Genomic DNA, 18,439 nt, shown 5'->3' with positions numbered 1-18,439 from the left:
CTTGAGGCTTTGGGTGGTTTCTGTTTTTTTGGGAGACGACTGCAGATTTGGGATTAGGGTTGCCTGCCTATTTTTTGTATTTGTTTCATTTATATTCTGCTTTTCTCACTGAGACTCAAGGTCTCAGTATAATGCAGTGAGATCAGTATAATATAAACAATCAACGGTGCAATAACAGAGGACTACAAAATTAGAGAGCAGCTTGCTAAGAACAGTGTAATGCATACTGTAAAACTGTATCATGTAAACAACGGTGAAACAAAACTGGATTATGAAATTAGAGAAACACTGCAACTATATGATACATACAATGTACCAAGCAATAGAAGCCAACTAAAATTTCACAGGCATTGTCTATGACCTTCATGAAAGACTCTTTTGAACAATTAGAAAAACAGAGCAATAGTATAGTATATAATTTGGTATAAAAACAGTTTGCTTCTTACTGGTATATTTTGTTTAAAAAGCAAGCGGGTTATTTTTCATGATAAACCACTGGAACCCTTTGTTCCTGCCTGAAATCTTCTTCCTGGTTAAGAAAAGATGAAAATGAAACAAACAAATTTTTACATAGGATGTTTCTTATCCCAAAGAGGGAAAGTAGACATAGGAAGAATTTCATTACAAGTAAAACAGGAACTCCATTTAACTGTTCTGCAGGATGGGATGGAATTTCATCATTTTGCTTTAAATTTTATACCACTATCTTTCAAACTATTTTTTTAATTCCACAGGTTTTGGGTCTTATCCAGAACATGAGTGTTTTCCAGTGCCCACATTGTAAGCATGAAACTCATATTTTTGGAACTGATGGTGTGAAAAGCCTAGCAGAAGATCTTGGTCTGGATGTTTTAGGTAATGATTTAAAACAATTCTTCACATGAACAGAAGTTAGAAGAAATGTTGTGAAATACAATTCAGAGTTATTTGTTTGCTGTAAATTGAAATATATGGGCTTGGGTCCAGCAATGCACAAGTGGAAACATAAACAGACTTAGCACAGTGCTTGCACAACAATTTATGCAACACTTTGTGCTTCCCTCCCTGTACATTATAGTGCACAGAAATTGGTTGCACAAGATCTTGCTCAAGCAGAAACACTAGTGGGGGATACAATAAGTTGATTTAACGCAAGTAACTGCCGCATCCTTTTTCTTTTGTTTCTGCTTGCAAAAGAGCTCTAAAACAAATAGAAATTTTATACTGGAAATTTTATACTGGATCCAACCGATAGTCTTCAAATGCTTAACTATAGTAAATTTGCTGTGTGGATTGTTGTCTAGTATGGTAAATTCATCTAATACAACATACACATGTTGTTTAATGTTAGTCCTAGAATTGATTATGTTCTGCTTCAGTATTTTTTTCTGCTCTGTATTGGATTCTTGCTAATACTATGTCTTTTAAACTTGTATCAATTTACCCTATGGTATTGTTTCTGACATGTCCTTGATATGGTATTGAAATGTACTTGATACTGATTGTACTAATCTCATACTGTGTAATCCACCTTGAGTCTCAGTGAGAAAGACTATCAATGACATTAAATAAATAAAATCCTTAATGCACACAGATTCCATTGGTACTTCTGGTCAGATATAGGAGCTGAAATTTCAGGCTCTTTTCTCAACTGATTTTTGTGGGGCTGCATGTACCGCTTTACTGTAATGTTTTCTAATGGAATTGTGTTCAGAAAGGTGGACTGTTACAAAACTGGTGAATAATAGTGGAATATAAGTACTGCTCTAGGAAATGTTCTTTCTATGTATTAATTACTGAGTACACAATGGTGTGTATACAACTGTCCATGGATTTCACAAAGCAGGAACTTTCCAGTTCCCCCATGGCTGTAGCCCCCTGAGCCCCCTGAAGTTTTGTCTACAAGAAGAGTGCACTCTCAGGAATAGCAAATAGCATAAGGACCAAATAGGAGTCTGCAGTGGTAAAATGGAATCACTGAAACGTTCTCCCCCACCCCCACCCCCACCCCCCATTCTGTCAGAGAAACAACTACATGTGGATAACCTGCTTCTCATTGAGTTGCCAGAAATCACACCACTCTCATTTGGACATGCAAAAAGAACCTGTAGGGGCACGACCTGTTCTTCAGAGTTCAAAGCAGCATCTGAACTAATTCACCTGAGGGTAGACACAGGTTACTTCTTTGGGGAAAGATGCCTAATATCTGAGATGGACAGCACCTGGTCAGCTTGGCCAGGAGAATATGCTTCACTTCTTACAGTGGAAGTCATTTCAGTCATCGATACAGATAGAATGGAGAACAGTGTTGAAGACTTTCATGTTTGATAATGAAATATAAAATATAACACACCTTAATTAAACTGGTAGATGAGATGATAATACTTGTAATTTTCATGCACTGGGATAGTGGCATCAGATCATACAGCTTATTCATTAATAACCAGGAAGTTGACTTCACAAAAATCTGGCACAGACGTAGCAGACCAAGAAAATTCATAATTAAAAATACACAGTTGAGTTAACTTAGCTGTCTGCTGGAAGCCATAATGACAACTATAGCCTAGGACTTTGCTTCAGCCTTGAGATATCCTAGTCATTAAGAAGCCTCTAGTGGCTAGGGGTCCAACAAGTAAGACTAGATTCATTTCTCTTCTGATGGGCACCGGTATTGATGGAAGCAAACAGCTAGTCAGCAGCATAAGAAAAAAAATACACCTGCACTGGGTGTACAGGAAATTTGGTATACTTTAAGCTAAAGTATAAAGGAAGCAAAAGTGAGCAGGTATTTGTTTTCTACAGTGGAGCGTTTGGACCAGCTTCTAGATTATTCTTTTTTATTTTATCCCACCATTCCTCCAAGGAGCTCATGATGCAGTACTTGGTTTGCCTCTCTTCCATTTTTTCCTCAAAACAACCCTGTGAGGCTGAGAGAGGATAACTGGTCCAAGGTCATTCAATAAATGTTATGGAAAGCAGGGATTTGAACCCGACTCTTCCTCATTCTAAACTAACAAACTACCCATTATGATATACTGATTGTCAGTGTTAATAATTACACACAGTAAATATTTCACAGATGGGCTTTCCCCCTATTTTTTGAGGCTAAAGTTGTCTTGCATTTGTTCCACTAATACCTGAACCATAGATTTCTGCAGATGTATGGAGGAGGTGCAGTTGCTGAAGTATCATAGAACCATAGATATCTTTTGGTTGCTGGATGGAACTGATGTTTCCCTGTGGTTTCCCCCCTAGCAATAGGCTATGTAAGATTTCTTTCTAGCAATACCGACTCTGTGGGTTAAGTTGCTGCTCTTGCTGTGGCAGTGCCAACAACTCTGCACCACCACAACAAATGTGGACGATGGATTTCTGATTAATGTAAATCTGCACAGTGGAGCAAGATACAAAAAAAGCAGAGATATTTCTATAAACCTGGGGTTTCAACTCATTCATCAAATGAAAATATGTGTACAGCCGTTCGCATTGCAGCTTTTAAAAATACTGACCAATCTCATAAGATTTTTTTAAAGTAGTGAGTGGATAGGGGAGAGAAAGATGAGACAGGATGGTTTCAGTGGAGAGCTCTGGGTTAGCACTGGGAGAAGTTGGAGTGGAAAGGAAAAGCGGTTACAGGAGGTTGGGGGATGACTATGAGAGAAGGAAGAAGGAGCTAGTGGGGGTATGGGGTTTCCTGTCCCCATGAGTACTCATGAATTCCCCTAATGATGAGCATAGTTTGGTTTAGTGCAGCAATTAAATATAGCTATGGAGGACATTTGCATAGACTGGAGACAGACTTCACTCTTAAAATTCAAGTTGAAAAGCTACATAGATGTTTTTCATTTTATTTTTACAGCCTGTTTGTGCTCTTTCTTTCCTGGCATGTTAACTTTGGCACTAAAATATCCCTAGTTTTCAGATGTGTACATCAGTGCAAAAATATTGTGAATCGGGGCATGTGTTACTCATGCAGCTACAGTATGTAATTAAAGTTGTTGTCAGTAGAATTGAATTATGAAGAGAAGAGCAGTTCTTATTTCTGTAGCTCATTATGTGTGTGTGTGTGTGTGTGTGTGTCTGTATTTGATGTATGATTTCAATAAGTGTATAATGTTGTAATGGTTGAATCTCAAAGATATATTTTACATAGAGATTTTTTTTTCAAAAATTGAGACTATTCAGTATGTTAATGTGTAATTTTTCTTTATTTCTATGGCAGTCCCCTGCTGATTATAAAAGCACAATATACAGTTGTTAACCGTTAGAGAGAAAATTAATTGAATATGTAACAAGCATTTAATTAAATCAGTAGTCATCTAATAACAATAACACTTCCATTCATTTTGGCAATTAAATATTTAAGCATGCATTTTGAAAATTGATTAGAGTGATCCAGCACTGGAAATCCATAAGGAATGAATGCAGTTCTGAAGGAAATATGTGGTGGGAAGAGCACACTTCTTTGAATACCGTTACTGGGGAGGGAGACACAATAACAAGGGGAGCCTTTGGCCTGCGTGCTCTTTTTGTGGGTTCCAGAGGCATTTGGACCATCGGTCTGATCCAGCACAGCTGCTCTTATGGTTTGGTATTCACATTCTGAAATGGGAAAGTTTATCTTGAAGCCTTGGGGGTGGGGGTGGGGGATTGTTGTTGTTGTATAGCCAGGCTATAACTCCGTGGCACTCTTTATCTGCCCTGCAAGGCTTTGCATATGTGCAGCTGGGCTTTTGGCTTTGTTTTTGGCATAGCAGTGCACTAGCTGCTCTGTAGCCAGTTTCTGATTCCAGCATAGAGAGAGGAGGCTGCTGAACTGAAAACAACAAAACAAACAAACCGGCAATCCTCAATAGTGCATGTGGTTTTGGTGTGTTTTCTCCTGTCATATTAAAATAGGCTATATATGAATTTTTGTTTATGTGGGTAACTGGAATGGTGTAGTTGAAGTGATTTTGGGTTTAGAGATACTGAGTTAAGATCTTGCCTGTGCAAACTCACTAGGTGGACTTAGAAAAGCTGTTTTAAGGTCTCTTCCTCAATTGTAATACGAGGATAAAAGTACTTGCCTTCCTTATAACTCTTTTATAAGGATTACAGCTCAAAAAGCACTTTGAATACTGAAAAATGTATTACATATTACTATGTTTCCTTTTTTATCTCATAAATTCAGCAAATAAGAAAGTGAAGAAATGCCTGTTGTTTGTGGATGACTGCAAAGCAGTATCCCATCCATCAAAAATATATCAGTAAATTTAAAATAGTTGAGCAAGATCTGTGTCCTATAGCCCCTTGAAGACCAATAAGATTTTTAGGGTATAAGCTTTCAAGAGTCAAAATTCCCTTGGGAAATTTTGTTGGTCTTTAAGGTGCTACTGAACTTGCATCTTACTCTTCTACTGCAGACTATTATGGCTACCAACCTGAGATTCTAAAATAGTTGTAATTGTTTTGTATTCCAGCTGATTTTTATTAATATATACTAATTTTTGCACTGGAAGAATCTGCAGCACTGGTTAAATTAGGGGCATTTAATACTGACGCTTTATATAACTTTACGCTTTTAATTCAGGAGACATTCCACTACATGTGAACATAAGAGAGACCTCTGATAGTGGGAAGCCAGTTGTAGTGTCACAGCCTGAAAGCAACATGGTGAGTTTAATGTGATCTTGTATTTTAAAACTAAAAAGAAGTTACTCTGTGATATTTGACAATTTGAAACCCTCATTTTTGTGCCAATTATCAGAATTTCAACAGAGTTCATTCATTTTCAATGAATAATAATAATAATAATAATAATAATAATAATTTCTGTAATAGTGCAACACTTGTAAAACCTTTCTCTGTATGTCTGTTTATCACTGTTAGCCATTATTTGAATAAGAAGCAATTTAATCAATATGCTTACAAAGCAAAGGAAAAATTGGATCAGGCCATACAACAGTGAAATCTTAAGAAAAGAGTCAGTATAATTCTATGGCAGATGTGTAGCTGAAAATAGATGGTAGACTGGAACAATGAAGTGGGATAGCTTACATAAGCCTGGACATTGTTTTCACTAGGAAATAGAGGAATGCCTCCTTGAGTAATCAACTCTTTGTAACCCAAGTAAGAAATTATGGCCAAAAAGGATTCCAAGTGAGGCAAAAGTGGAGTATTTCTTCAGAGATAGTTGAATGTATCAGCTAACTAAGATGAAATCAAAATTGTCCACCATCATCCTATTCTAAAATCTAATAAAAATGTTTCAAGTGGCCAAAATTTCAGTTAAAAAAGCAAAAATTTTCAAAAGAACATTCTTCTAAAATATTATTCCACTAGAGCAAGACAGAAAAGTGTGTTACAAATCCTTGTAGTCACAGCAGTTCTGACTCACCATATACTTCTACTCATTCCAAAAATGTTGGCACCAGTTTTTTTTCTTTGCTTATAGTATTTCACCTGGCATATGGTAGGCAGGGGAGGAGAAGCATTTTCTAGCAGTTCTCACAGTTGCTGTTGTGGGTGTTTGATTACAAAGAGTAGTGTAGATTCTTGTCTGAAGACATTTAGTTATTATTGTACCTATATCCTGCATTTTGTCTTGTCATTGAACCCAAGGCATCCTATGTGGGAGAAGAGGGCTATTCCAAGAAAGTCTCCAGTTTATCTTCAGCACAGTTGCTGTGTCATGTACTTTTCAGCTGCATTCTGGGATCATGTGTTGGGTAGTCATGAAAAAATGCTATCTGGAGCTTTTGGACAAATATAAAGTCAATTAGGTAGAATATACCCTGAACTTGTGTGTTTGCTAACTTACGGCATATGGTAGACCAAGTTACTTTACTTGTGAAAGAGCTATTTATGTATACATATGGGAATCATACAAGTGTATTGGCCTTCCTTTCCGTTTTTACTGCTTCCGCTCCCACAGCTGGCAAAGTAAAACTGCTTTTTGGTTTTAAAGTGCCTTGCCTCATTAACTGTAGGAAATGCAAAGAAAACTCTATCTATGCGATTTCCCAGCGCTTGAATGTTCTCATGAATGGAAACTATATATAAAAAGTGACTGAAAAGATAGAACCTGGGGACCTTATAAATCTGAAAATGTTTAAGAATCTAAGTAAACTGAAGCACCGAAAAGAGCTTGATGTGGTTGGGTGTATGTTGTCCTTTGGGTGGATTTCTGTCCTTTTATTGGCTCTGTTTTGTTGCAGGCCTTTGGTTTCCAAGTGATTGGTCAGCAAGTTATTAATGTTAAACTGTCAACTGTTCCCCTACGCGAGGGAAAATACGTTTTTGCTTTCCAGAAAGATGATCTATAGCTATTCCCTTCAGAAACTCCAGACCAAAAAAATAGGAAAATCTCTAAATCTAGCATATTAATTTGAAAACAGTTCTGGAAGATAAATGAGAACAGTAAATTTCTCTTTTCCATATCCACCATTAAATTTTCTCTTTGTTTCAATTCATTCCATCTTGTGTCTCTTGGTAATGAGGGGACCAACAGTTGAATCCAGCTGTATTATCAGATAAACGATCCATTAAAAGGAAAGCAAGTGAGAATACGAGGCCATATGTGTAGATTTTATATAAAAAGGGAATCTGTACACTAGTTGCTTTTTGATCTAGTCTTGCCTATTGATGGGTGCTAGCTAGGGAAAAAGTATATTTTGTGAAAGAATCAAAGGTCATTTCTACAGCTCTGTATATCATAAGGATTTTATTTTTTCAGAATAAATAACCATATATAGTGGTAGCCTCCAGTTAGCAGCCTTGAAGCCAACAGAAACTTTTTTCTTCATACTCATCTGTCCATGCCTAACAATACAATGAGAATTGGCTGAAGTCTTAATCTGGATGGCAGACCTATATTGGGGAGAACTGATGGGAGAAGAAAGCCTGTAAGGTGGCTGCCTGCCAACAGCTGGTGTGTTTCTTCTCTCCTTTCAGATTATATGAGAGCAGTGCCTGTAAAAATTGTTGATTAACGCATTTATTTTGCAGCCTCTTCTGGAGACCTGCTTGAGGCAACTTGTGAAATAAAAACACTACAACAATAAAGTCCTAAAACAAGACCATACAAATTATCAATATTAAAACCAGCCATTAAATAAGCAAGAGTGTCAGCACATAAAAATATTCAGCAGCTGAAAAATAGTATTAATACCTTGGTCTAGAAGCAGGGCATAAAAATAACTTCTGAAAAGATGAGACCCTTCAGTTAAAACCCAGTAAAGAGAAATATTTTTGCTGGGGTTCCTTAAGAGTCAGTAAAATAGATGCCAGGCAAGGTGGGAAAGCCTTGTCTCTGCTTCTCTCCAGCTTCATCTCTGCAGGCAGGGCACACAAGAAGGGCTTTGGATAAGAGTATCTTAACTGGTGGGCTAGACAGCTTCAGGTATCAAACCTAGAAACAGGAAGGCAGCTCTTTCAACAAAAGGATGACACGGTCCCTGTATCCTGCCACTGATGCCAGCCCGGTTGCTGCTTTTTGAAGCATTTGAAGTTTTCCGGACAGTTTTCAAAAGCTTATAAATCACAGTCTATTCTGCATATGATCAGAACATGGATTACTGTGGGCAGATTACACTTCTTGAGGAAGAGCCGTAGCTTGAGGAAGAGCCGTATCAGATAAAGAAGACAGACCTGAACTTCTAAGCATAGGCCAAGATCCAGTAGCATCCCCATGCTACAAACTCATTCCTTCAGAGGGAGTGCAGTCTCCTGCAGGGCAGGCTGACTCCTTTGTCCTCACATGACTTTGTCATGAATGTACAACCCCTGAATCTTGTCTAGGCTGAGCTTCAGTTTACTGGCCCTCAGCCATCCCTTTACCTTCTCTAGGTATTTGCCACCATCACTACAAACTAGGCAAGATAATTTGTTCTAATGTTTGGTCACATTTGCTTTGAGTCTTTCTGCAGCTGCGCTCTGACCCTCTGTCTATCACTGCGAGCTCCCTTGATAGACCAATGATGAGGTAGCAATAGCAAAAAGAGATGCAGTGGGGCTTTGTCAATATGTTAGTTTGGTTAATAATAACTGCACTTATATACTGCTCTTCTAGACAGATTAGTTTCCCACTCTCCGTGGCGAACAAAGCCATTTTTATTATTTTCTCCATAATACAGCTAGGGAGCTGGGACTGAGAGGAGTGGCTTACCCAAGGCCACCTACTAAGCTCTTGGGAGTAGTAGGATTTGAACCGGGAGAATGCTGGTGCACAACCCAACCGCTTAACCATTATGCTACAGCAGGTCCAAATTAGTATCTGGAACTACCACACTTTCAAGCATTAAACCAGACTATCAGGAATCATCTGGTTGCAGTGAGGGAGCTGTCTCTGTGCCTCGATAGTTCTTCTTTGAAAAAAGGGGGCTGATTAAAAGAGGATAGATCTAGCTATTAGCCATGATAGCAAATGATAGAACCCCATGTCTCTGGCTAACTGCCATAACCCAGTGAGAGAACACATGCTTTCCTTCCACAAGGGTCCAGAATGATTCTCCTCTAATTAAAAGGTCTCAGGTAGCAGGACTGAGAAAATCTGTAAGGTTTTGAAGAGCCACAGAAGCATAGATATCATTAAGCCAGATGGTCTTTACTCACTGCAATGTTACGTTGGAAAGCATGGCTTCATGATCTTGATCTAATCATGTTGAAAACTAACCTTGTAAACAGTTTAAATCAGTGGCATCAACCCAGTTGGTCTCCCAAGGTATTGAGATGATGTGGGTCTAATGAGACCTTCCTTGGGTCTTGTTTAGTTATTTGTTCAGAACTTCAGACACCCTTAGTGAGGAAAGGGTGTTGAATAAATATTTCTGTTAGGATAGCTACAGCACACCAACTTTTTCCTGGAAAGATACCAGTATTGTATCTTGGCTAGAACTGGCTGCATAGCTGAGTTTATGTGCACTAAAACAATAAATATTGTCCTAATATTTCACTGTAATATTTCAGTATTTTTAATAGGTTTGTATAATGTAAATAAGGGTGATATTTGATATTTCAGGGTATTTATTTTTCAAATGTATATCTTAAACATATTAATGAGTTTACATTGCAGAGCTGCAGCCAACTGTTTGGGTTTGTTAGTTCTAACCTGCGTACAAAACTAAGCTAGACGCTCCCAGCATCTCTTTTGAGTTCCCTTTCCTCTCGATTCCATGGCCCACAGATCCCCTGGCCTCAAAGGCTAACTTGCCTGCCTTGCAAACAATAACTAGCCTCATCACAGGCTCTGTGTGAGGCTTTTCCTCAGCTCCCTTTTTTGTTAGCTACTGTTTTTTTACTTAGGGGTCTCCCTCCTTTATCCGCTGTCCCTAGCCATTATTAATCGGTTTCTTTTGAGTGATCTTTCGTTGGCTCCCTCTTTGTTTCCCCTGTTACTTGCATTTTTTTCTCACTTGGGACTGTTGTCACCCAGCATTCCTACCCTTGGTTCCCTGTCCTGTTAATGCAAGAGCTCTTACGCACAGTGCCCCCATCACACTGAACTGATGTTTCACTTCACAGAAACTGCAGTATATTCCCACAGTCTGTTGCTTATGCATTTTTCCATACCCTGAAAGTGTCCCAGTGGTAGGAGGAAGATAGTTTTTTGTTATTGTCAGCAGATACCCAGGGCTTTTCCGCACACTCAGCTTATTCCTGACCTTCTTAGCAGGTAATCCACAAGCAAAAGCGGTTTGGGTATGGTTCTTCCGAATATCTGCCCTCTCTTGCATTTTTGAAGTTGTGGAGATGGTTTATTTTCTTCCTTACATAATCACAATTTTCAAGCATCATTTGTGGCATCATTGATGACATCACAGCACTCCCCCCTTTCTTATTTTTACATGTTCTTATATCAATATAAAAAAGAGCCCCGTGGTGCAGAGTGGTAAGCTGCAGTACTGCAGCCCAAGCTCTGTTCACAACCTGAGTTCAATCCTGGCAGACGCCGGGTTCAAGTAGCCGGCTCAAGGTTGATTCAGCCTTCCATCCCTCCAAGGTTGGTAAAATGAGTACCCAGTTTCCTGGGGGTAAAGTGTAGATGACTTGGGAAGGCAATGGCAAACTACCTCGTAACAAAAAGTCCGCCAAGAAAACGTCATGATGTGAAGTCCCCACCATGCGTCATTAATGACTCGGTGCTTGACCACCTTTACCTCTTTATATCAAGATAGAAGGGTTGAATTTTTTTGAAAGAGAAAATGAACACACTGCCAATCTTTGTATGGGGAAGCCTAAAAGGCAACTCCACCATCCATAACTAACCCCCCCCAATCCAAACTAGAGAGCCCTGCCAAGGCTAACCCAGAGTGGTGGAGGCTGGCACCAGCAGGGCAAACCAAGCTTTCTTGGAACAGAGCCCAGAGCAGAGGTGGCTATGTATTTATCAAGCTGCACTGTTTTATGTGGCTCTGGAAATGGCCACTCCCTCCCCTCGCCCATCAGAGCTTTTGCAAAAACACCAATTTCATATTGCTAGATTGACCTACCATTATATTAAAAGATGCAGCAAGTTCTCTGAATTACCAGCTTTCATATTTTTAAAAAAGTAAATCTCCAGCCTCTTCCCTTTCAGAGATACAAGGGGAAAGGCATGTCTCTTAAAGGGAAGGGGCTAGAGACTTATTTAAAAAAAAAAAGCTAGGAATTTAAAGAACCTGCTACACCTATTATTATAACAATAAGATAATATATCAATATGAAATTAACATTTTTTTAAAACGATAGCAAACAAAACCGGGGAGGAGGCAGAGGGAGGAGTGGTTTGACAATGATGAACATCCAATCATTGAAAAGTGAGTTGGAGGCGGGTGGGACAAACAAAACTGAAAGAAACATTATGTATGAGTTAAAAATAGACTGAAAATTGGCTTCCAGAAACAGATTGGGGTAAAAGTGGTGTCAACCAGAAAAAAGGGATGAGGAAAACAAAAAAGCAAAAAATAAAATAAAAAAAATGCATGCAGTAATCAGGGGATAAACCAAAGCCATATGGGGCTCATACCAATGGGGGGGGGCCCATATTGGACCCCCCATTTGTTGTTGTGTGTGTGTGTGTGTGTGTTTGAGAGAGAGAGAGAGAGAGAGAGAGAGAGAGAGAGATTTAGCCTTATGTCATTTTGTATTATTATTTAATAAAAGTGTTGTGATTTTAAAAAATCTTCACAGGCACGAGCCTATTTGAAACTTGCTGCTGAAATAGTGAGAAGATTACCAGTTTCTCCAACGTGATGTCGTCATTTTGTGGATCTGTGGTTGGAATCTTACCAGTGAAGCATGACATAGAATAAATGGAAGAAAGCAATGTTGTATCGCAAAAGTGACTGTATTTTGTATTTATGAATAAAACCCCCATTTCATATAATGGAAAGCATTGCAGTGAATTATTTTAATATGCATACCTTTTAATATCCATACCTAGCTACATCTAGTGTAAGATTCCCAAGTATTGCTGCAGTTCTTATGTTCAGGATTTGCAGTGGACTTCCAGCATCCTTTAACAGTAAGATGAGCTAATGTATCCAACCGGTCAGTGCCTGGATACCTTCAGTACAGTAGCCACGATATATTAAACTGTGGAATCCTTAGAGCAGTGGTATTCACTCCATGGGTTGAGAAAAACTGCATTTGCAATTGCCATCTGCCCAAATGGCCAGATTTATTTCAATCCCTGGCATGAGGACTGTACCTCAAGGAGGCTCTAGTTGTGCCTGTGGGAACTACCTAACAACCACAAGCCCCACAGGACAAGACACTTGTTTAATTTCCTGAAACATTGGGAAGGAGCCCCACTGGGGAACAGTGCTCAGAAGAACAACAGGTAGGGTATGTGCCAAGAAAAATGTCATTATAATTTTGGATCCAGACTGCATTGGTGGCAGGTGGGACCATGATTGCTTATTTGTGGGTAGATCATTACCAGATCAAGATTCAAATCTGTGTGGTTTTTTTGGGTTCTGGAGTTCAGGACCATTATTTTCAATGGGGATTGTATACAAGGACCTGGGGTAGCCGTTTGTAAAGATAATGGCACCAAATTTCCACAGAACACAGTTCTCTGTCTAATTTGAAGACCTCCTAAATTTCAAGCAAATTGAAAAAAGGGGTAAATTTTACTGACCCCCCCCCCCCAAGTAGATCCCACTCTGCATAGTTGCACATCTCTCTACTGGTTCCTAAAATGGTGATCAAGCAGCAGCCTAGCAGGAGAGCTCCAGCTAGGCACATATTTTTAAAAAATCTGTCTGCATTCATTTTATTTTCCTACAGTCAGTGACCGACAATCAATTCTTTTTTACCTTTCTCCTGAAAACTCTGCATTTGCCATCCTTCCTTGTTGTGCTCTGCTGTTTGATTCCTTTCACAAAGTGAATAAGAGTTCCAAATGCAGACCCCTCCAGTCCCATCAGTCTACCATTATTTCCTATGAGATCCCTTGGCAGGGAGTGGGGTGGGTGGGCTGGACTGAACTGGACTGGCTGTTTTCAACCAAATGACACCAAAACTGCAGCACTGTCTATCCACCAAGGAACCACCAAGTTTCAAGCAACTTGGAAAAATAAGTCCAATATTGTGAGCCACTGAACAAGTTACCCGCTCAGATGCTACTTGCACAGAGAAAAAAAGGGTTCACCCCCACAAAAGAGGGACTGAAGGGAAATGGCAGCTGTCAGCCAAAGGTGATTGGCCAATAAAAATCCTTCCTTGCAAGGATCTGATCGGAAGAAAGAAATCTCATTGTCCAAGAAACCAGTAGAATAATAAAAAAAAAACATGAGTTCATGCTGCATAACTAGTAAGCACCTGAACTCGGAAAAAATACAAATTGTTCAGGGGAGGATTTTTTTTTGTTCCCAAGCATCTTGAATTTGTGTTGCCATTCACAAAAATCACAGTAATGACCCCAAACAGAGATCTTTGTGTATATCTTTGGCTCAGGAATGTAAATATGCACACCACTAACCATGTCGAAGAACCTCATGTAGCTCCTCAGCCACTGAAAGAGCATCACTGCCTTAGATTCGTCACAGGGCTTGCCATCTTTATGGAAGTAGATTGCCTTAAACCAAAATGCCTACCGCCTGGTGACAGTTGTTTGCCACTAGCATTAATCTGTATTAAGAATAACACTAAAATCTATTTTGTTCCAGCATGATGAGCTGTTATCAAATTGCCAGACACAATACGCTTCTCGGCCATCAAGCTACATTCTTGGCTTTCTTGCTTGATGCATTCTTTTCTTATCAGCTGATGCTTGATCATGAGATAATTCCTTATTGTAATTGTCTAAGCAAATTACTCCATTTGCTTGTATCCTGTTGAGCCTGAATAAACCCAAAATGAAGCAACAAGCTCTTCATTAAAAATTAGACATATCTGAGATCAGGTTGCCAAGGGAAAAAATAAGTGATAAAATTAATTACTGATGATTACATATATGAATATATTCCCCCTAGGCTGTAATAGCCCTGAATCTATAAACAAAAGATTTAATTGCCCATTTTTATCCAGCACGTACCAAGAAGATTTTGTCGGTGTTTCCGCTGCTTCAAGTTTTACATCATTGTTTTTGTGCTGATAGAGTTGGTCTCAGGGGGTGAACAAGAACGCATCCAGGATTTAAGCTTCTATAATCTGAATATATTAGTATATCTCCATCAAGTTCAAAGTATTTTTAGTTGGTGGTGGTGTTTATATAAAATACGTTACACATGTAATGGCATGATATAATGATTCAAATATACGAAGTAAGCAAGACAACACTTTTTACTGAACAAAGTTGTGTTGCTAAAATGGTCAGAGTTCAGTTTCAGTTCCTGGAGTTCAACAGATTGATTGATTGATTGATTGATTGATTGATTGATTGATTGATTGATTGATTGATTGATTGATTGATTGATTGATTGATTGATTGATTGATTGATTCCCCACCTCTCTTACTGTGTCTCCAGGTTTACAGAACTTAAAACAAAAACACAGTGTAGTTGTACAGCATAAATCATCCAATGAACAATGCGATTGAATTAGTATTACTGAATTAGTGCACAATGTAAACCACAACTACCTAGACAAGGTACAGAGGAATTAAAAAGGAAGAAGACAATGCAATAAAAGCAAAATGATACATAGAGTAATAATTGCAGTGGACTACAATCCTATTCAGTTATAAAGGCACCCTCCTGGACTGTTCAACTCTACTACAGTTCTAATCCCTTTATTAAAATGCCCTCATGAAATAGAAGGAATTCCCTTACGAATGAATTCTTTCAGATGAGCACAAAACAGGGAAAGACTTTCAGCATTCAAATCAATCTTAGTGAGCAAATGCTGACACCCCCCCCCCCCCGCCCTACATTGTGCTTTGTAGCACTGATAAACTGTTTTATAAAGCAGTGGACTGGGATGCAGATGCCATGGCTTGGATCTATCAGAGTTTCTGTGGCAAGAAGGATTTCCCCCTGTGGAACATGACTTCCTTGCCTTCTCTGCTCACTACACCTCAACATGTACCCCGAAGTCCTGTTCTTTTCAGGGGGATATTTTGAGCTGCAACAGGTCGGGGGAGAAAGTCATGCTCATAGTATCTACATCCCTAATCTACTGCAAGATCCAGATTGATTATTTCTCCGACCTTGAGTTCTTGGCACTGTCATTTGTTGCCTGATCCTCTTCATAGGCCTCCCATAAATCATTGCTGGGCTGTAGAAAGTGTGGCAGAGCTGCCACCATTTCACATATCTTTCATCATTATCCCTCGCCTAGCAGCACAAAAGGGTGTATTCGTACATTCTAAAATTTGCTTGTAGCAATTTCATCACTGATACAGACTTCTATGCTTCATTGTAAGCAATGATGAAAATTACCATTTATTGCACAAAATCTGAATTTACACTTAAAAGTGCAATTTATTTCCCAGAGCAGAACATCAGATCTCCTTCCAGCTCTAGAAGTGGTGCATAATTTTGAGAAGTAGCGTAAAAATGGCACTGGTGTGCTAGGTAGGCTCTTGCACATATTGTTTATAGCTTACAGTTTTGCCCTGCCAGAATTATAATATGCCTTTTTATTTCGCCTCTCCACTTTCATTGTAATATTTTGAAACACTAATCATCATAGCAGAAAAGAGCTTCTGAATTATTTGTACAATATTCTCAAATGCTTCACACCAGTCAAACCAATCTTAGCGTTTTTGTTTTTACTGTTGTAACATTGAGGCCAGTCCATCTTCAGGCTCCCTCTTGGAGTCTACTCCCAGAAGAGAACAAGAGCATTGGAAGTGCCTGATTTTGAGGAGGAAAACAGCTGGAGGGGGAAAGCATTGAGCAGCCATTGTCCCACTAGCGTTAGGTTCGAACTTTGCCATCTCCTGTGATTAAGAGATGGGTGGGATTAAGCCATCAAACCTTTTCCTGTGTAGCTACTCTTTTGTTCTTGACTTGAAGGTATCTTCTAGTATGGAGGAGCCAAGGACTGGATCCTGTTAAGTGACAGAAAGATGGCAATAGCGTCAATACGGCTACGTCTTAAGTTGCAATGATGGTTCTATGAAAGTACCAATCGTGGTTCAATTAAACTTTTTCTACAAAGCAGGAAGAGACTTCTCTTAAATGGTTAGTCAGAGTATAATTGTATGTCATATAATTGTGCTATTAATGCAATTAGATGAGTATTAGAGTAGCTTCTGCAAAGATTTTATTTTTAGATGGAATTCTATATAAAGCTACTGATTGGGGAGTAAATTAAAGTTGAATCTCTTTTTTTAAACACTCAAGATAACTTTTAAGATACAGGAATTACAATTATTGCACTCTTTTTAAAAAGTACTTTTCTTGATATCTTGATGGATCAATGGTGATGTTTTTTTAAAGTTAGCAACATAAACTATATTTTAATGAATAGTAATGAGTGCTTGATAAAATGATGCCTGTGCCAATTTGTATTGCTAAACTATATTAAGTAACAAAAAATTGGTAAACATCTTGCCAAGCCTAAAATCTATTTTTGTCCTATAAATCATTGAAGTGTTTAAGGTTTCCAGAAGAGTTTCGGTTGATAGCCTAGCACAAGCATTTAAAATGTGCTCTGACTAGATGTGGGAGACCAGGTTCGAATTCCTACTCTTCCGTGCTTGCTGGGTAAACTGGGGCAAGTCGCACACTCTAGCATACTGCACCTGCTGTGAGGATAAAATGGAAAAGGCGAGAATGTTGTAAATCATGTTGGGTGCCCACTGGGGGGAAAAGTGGGGTATAAATGAAATAATAGAAACACATTGTTGACATGCTGCTTGATGTGGTAAAAATATTTTCCATGTGTAGTATATATCCTCTCAAAACGTGTTGGATATTAACATACATTTTAAGCAGAGGTGAACTCAGATTACTGTCAATCTTTCCTAGTTAGTAGCAGGTTGAGGCAAGCTAAACAGTTTTTTAAATGGAAAATATTGGACAGTTAACATGTTGGACTTGTTGAGCCCTGCTTAGCTATAGCTGCTCCAATTGCTTTGGCTTTATAGCATAGACATACTAAAGGCTAGTATAAATTAATTCAAGTAGTAAGTCAATAATGGTCTCAGATATTTTCTGGCCTGGAGCCAAGAAACACATCTTTATAGACAAGTTTTCCAGAAACTCTGTGATCAGATGCTGGATAAATGGCTCAGTGGTAGAAGGTGGCAGATGACTGCAAGAACTGACCAAAGCATGCTAGTGCTAACTCAGTGTTAACGGCCAGCTACAGACTGACTTGTACTCCGGAAGTGTTCACTTCTAATTCACGCTGGCCTTTGGTATTAAGCCTTTGCCTACCTCAAGCAAGTGTTCTGAGGTAAATGGAAAGCGGTGAGAGTAAATGGCCTGATGTGACTCAGGAGGTGTTTGGTTTACAATGGCCACAGTGCTTTGCTACTCTAGCAGAGCACATAAGGGAGCTGGATTGTTGGCATTACATGGCTTCAGAGGTTGGTCATGATGACATGCCACAATCAACACCCAAACCTCTCAAACACACAAACAAGCAAGAAAAGAGACCGTATAGATCTGTGGGTTGGGGAGAAGGTAGGACCAACTTCAAACTGCCGCTTAAGCCATAAATCTTACTAAGGCGCCTTGCCAAGCCACTCTTGTGCAGTCCATCCAGCCCTACAGACTTGCAATGATAGGAGAGGATTTGCCTGCTGAAGAATAGCACAGAGCACAATTTTTCAAGCAATGTCCTGGAAATCCTGGAAATCCCTGCAGTTCCTCTTATCACATCATTACTGTCCAGTAAGTTTCCCCAAAAGAGCAGCTTGTACACCGACTACCCAATTTTAATTAGAATATACAGCCAGATGAAACCGGTGGGTGTGTTCTAAGTTTCATATTATGTTAATATGAGGCAATGAGAAGACCCAAAAGGTGTCCCATCGCAACTGAGGGCACAACACAAGACATGTTCTTGGGATCTTCTGCAACCTAAAGAAGTTGTGTGACAG

The 18,439-nt window shown here is 39.1% G+C and overlaps 1 protein-coding gene across 1 annotated transcript in view; it reads left to right on the top strand.

Annotated features, from left to right (window-relative positions):
* The window catches only part of NUBPL (NUBP iron-sulfur cluster assembly factor, mitochondrial), a 101,031-nt gene extending 88,723 nt beyond the window's left edge, over window positions 1–12,308 (top strand). The window contains exons 9-11 of the mRNA XM_054971717.1: window positions 735–855; window positions 5,552–5,634; window positions 12,130–12,308. Coding sequence (XP_054827692.1) covers window positions 735–855; window positions 5,552–5,634; window positions 12,130–12,192 — 267 coding nt within the window. The 3' untranslated portion in view covers window positions 12,193–12,308. The remainder of the gene's footprint in view (window positions 1–734; window positions 856–5,551; window positions 5,635–12,129) is intronic.
* Window positions 12,309–18,439: the final 6,131 nt, after the last annotated feature.

This window comes from Eublepharis macularius, chromosome 2 (assembly GCF_028583425.1).
Source record: "Eublepharis macularius isolate TG4126 chromosome 2, MPM_Emac_v1.0, whole genome shotgun sequence".
NCBI classification, from domain to species: domain Eukaryota; kingdom Metazoa; phylum Chordata; class Lepidosauria; order Squamata; family Eublepharidae; genus Eublepharis; species Eublepharis macularius.
The sequence above is the reverse complement of the archived record's forward strand: the minus strand, read 5'-3'. Positions and strand labels throughout refer to the sequence as shown.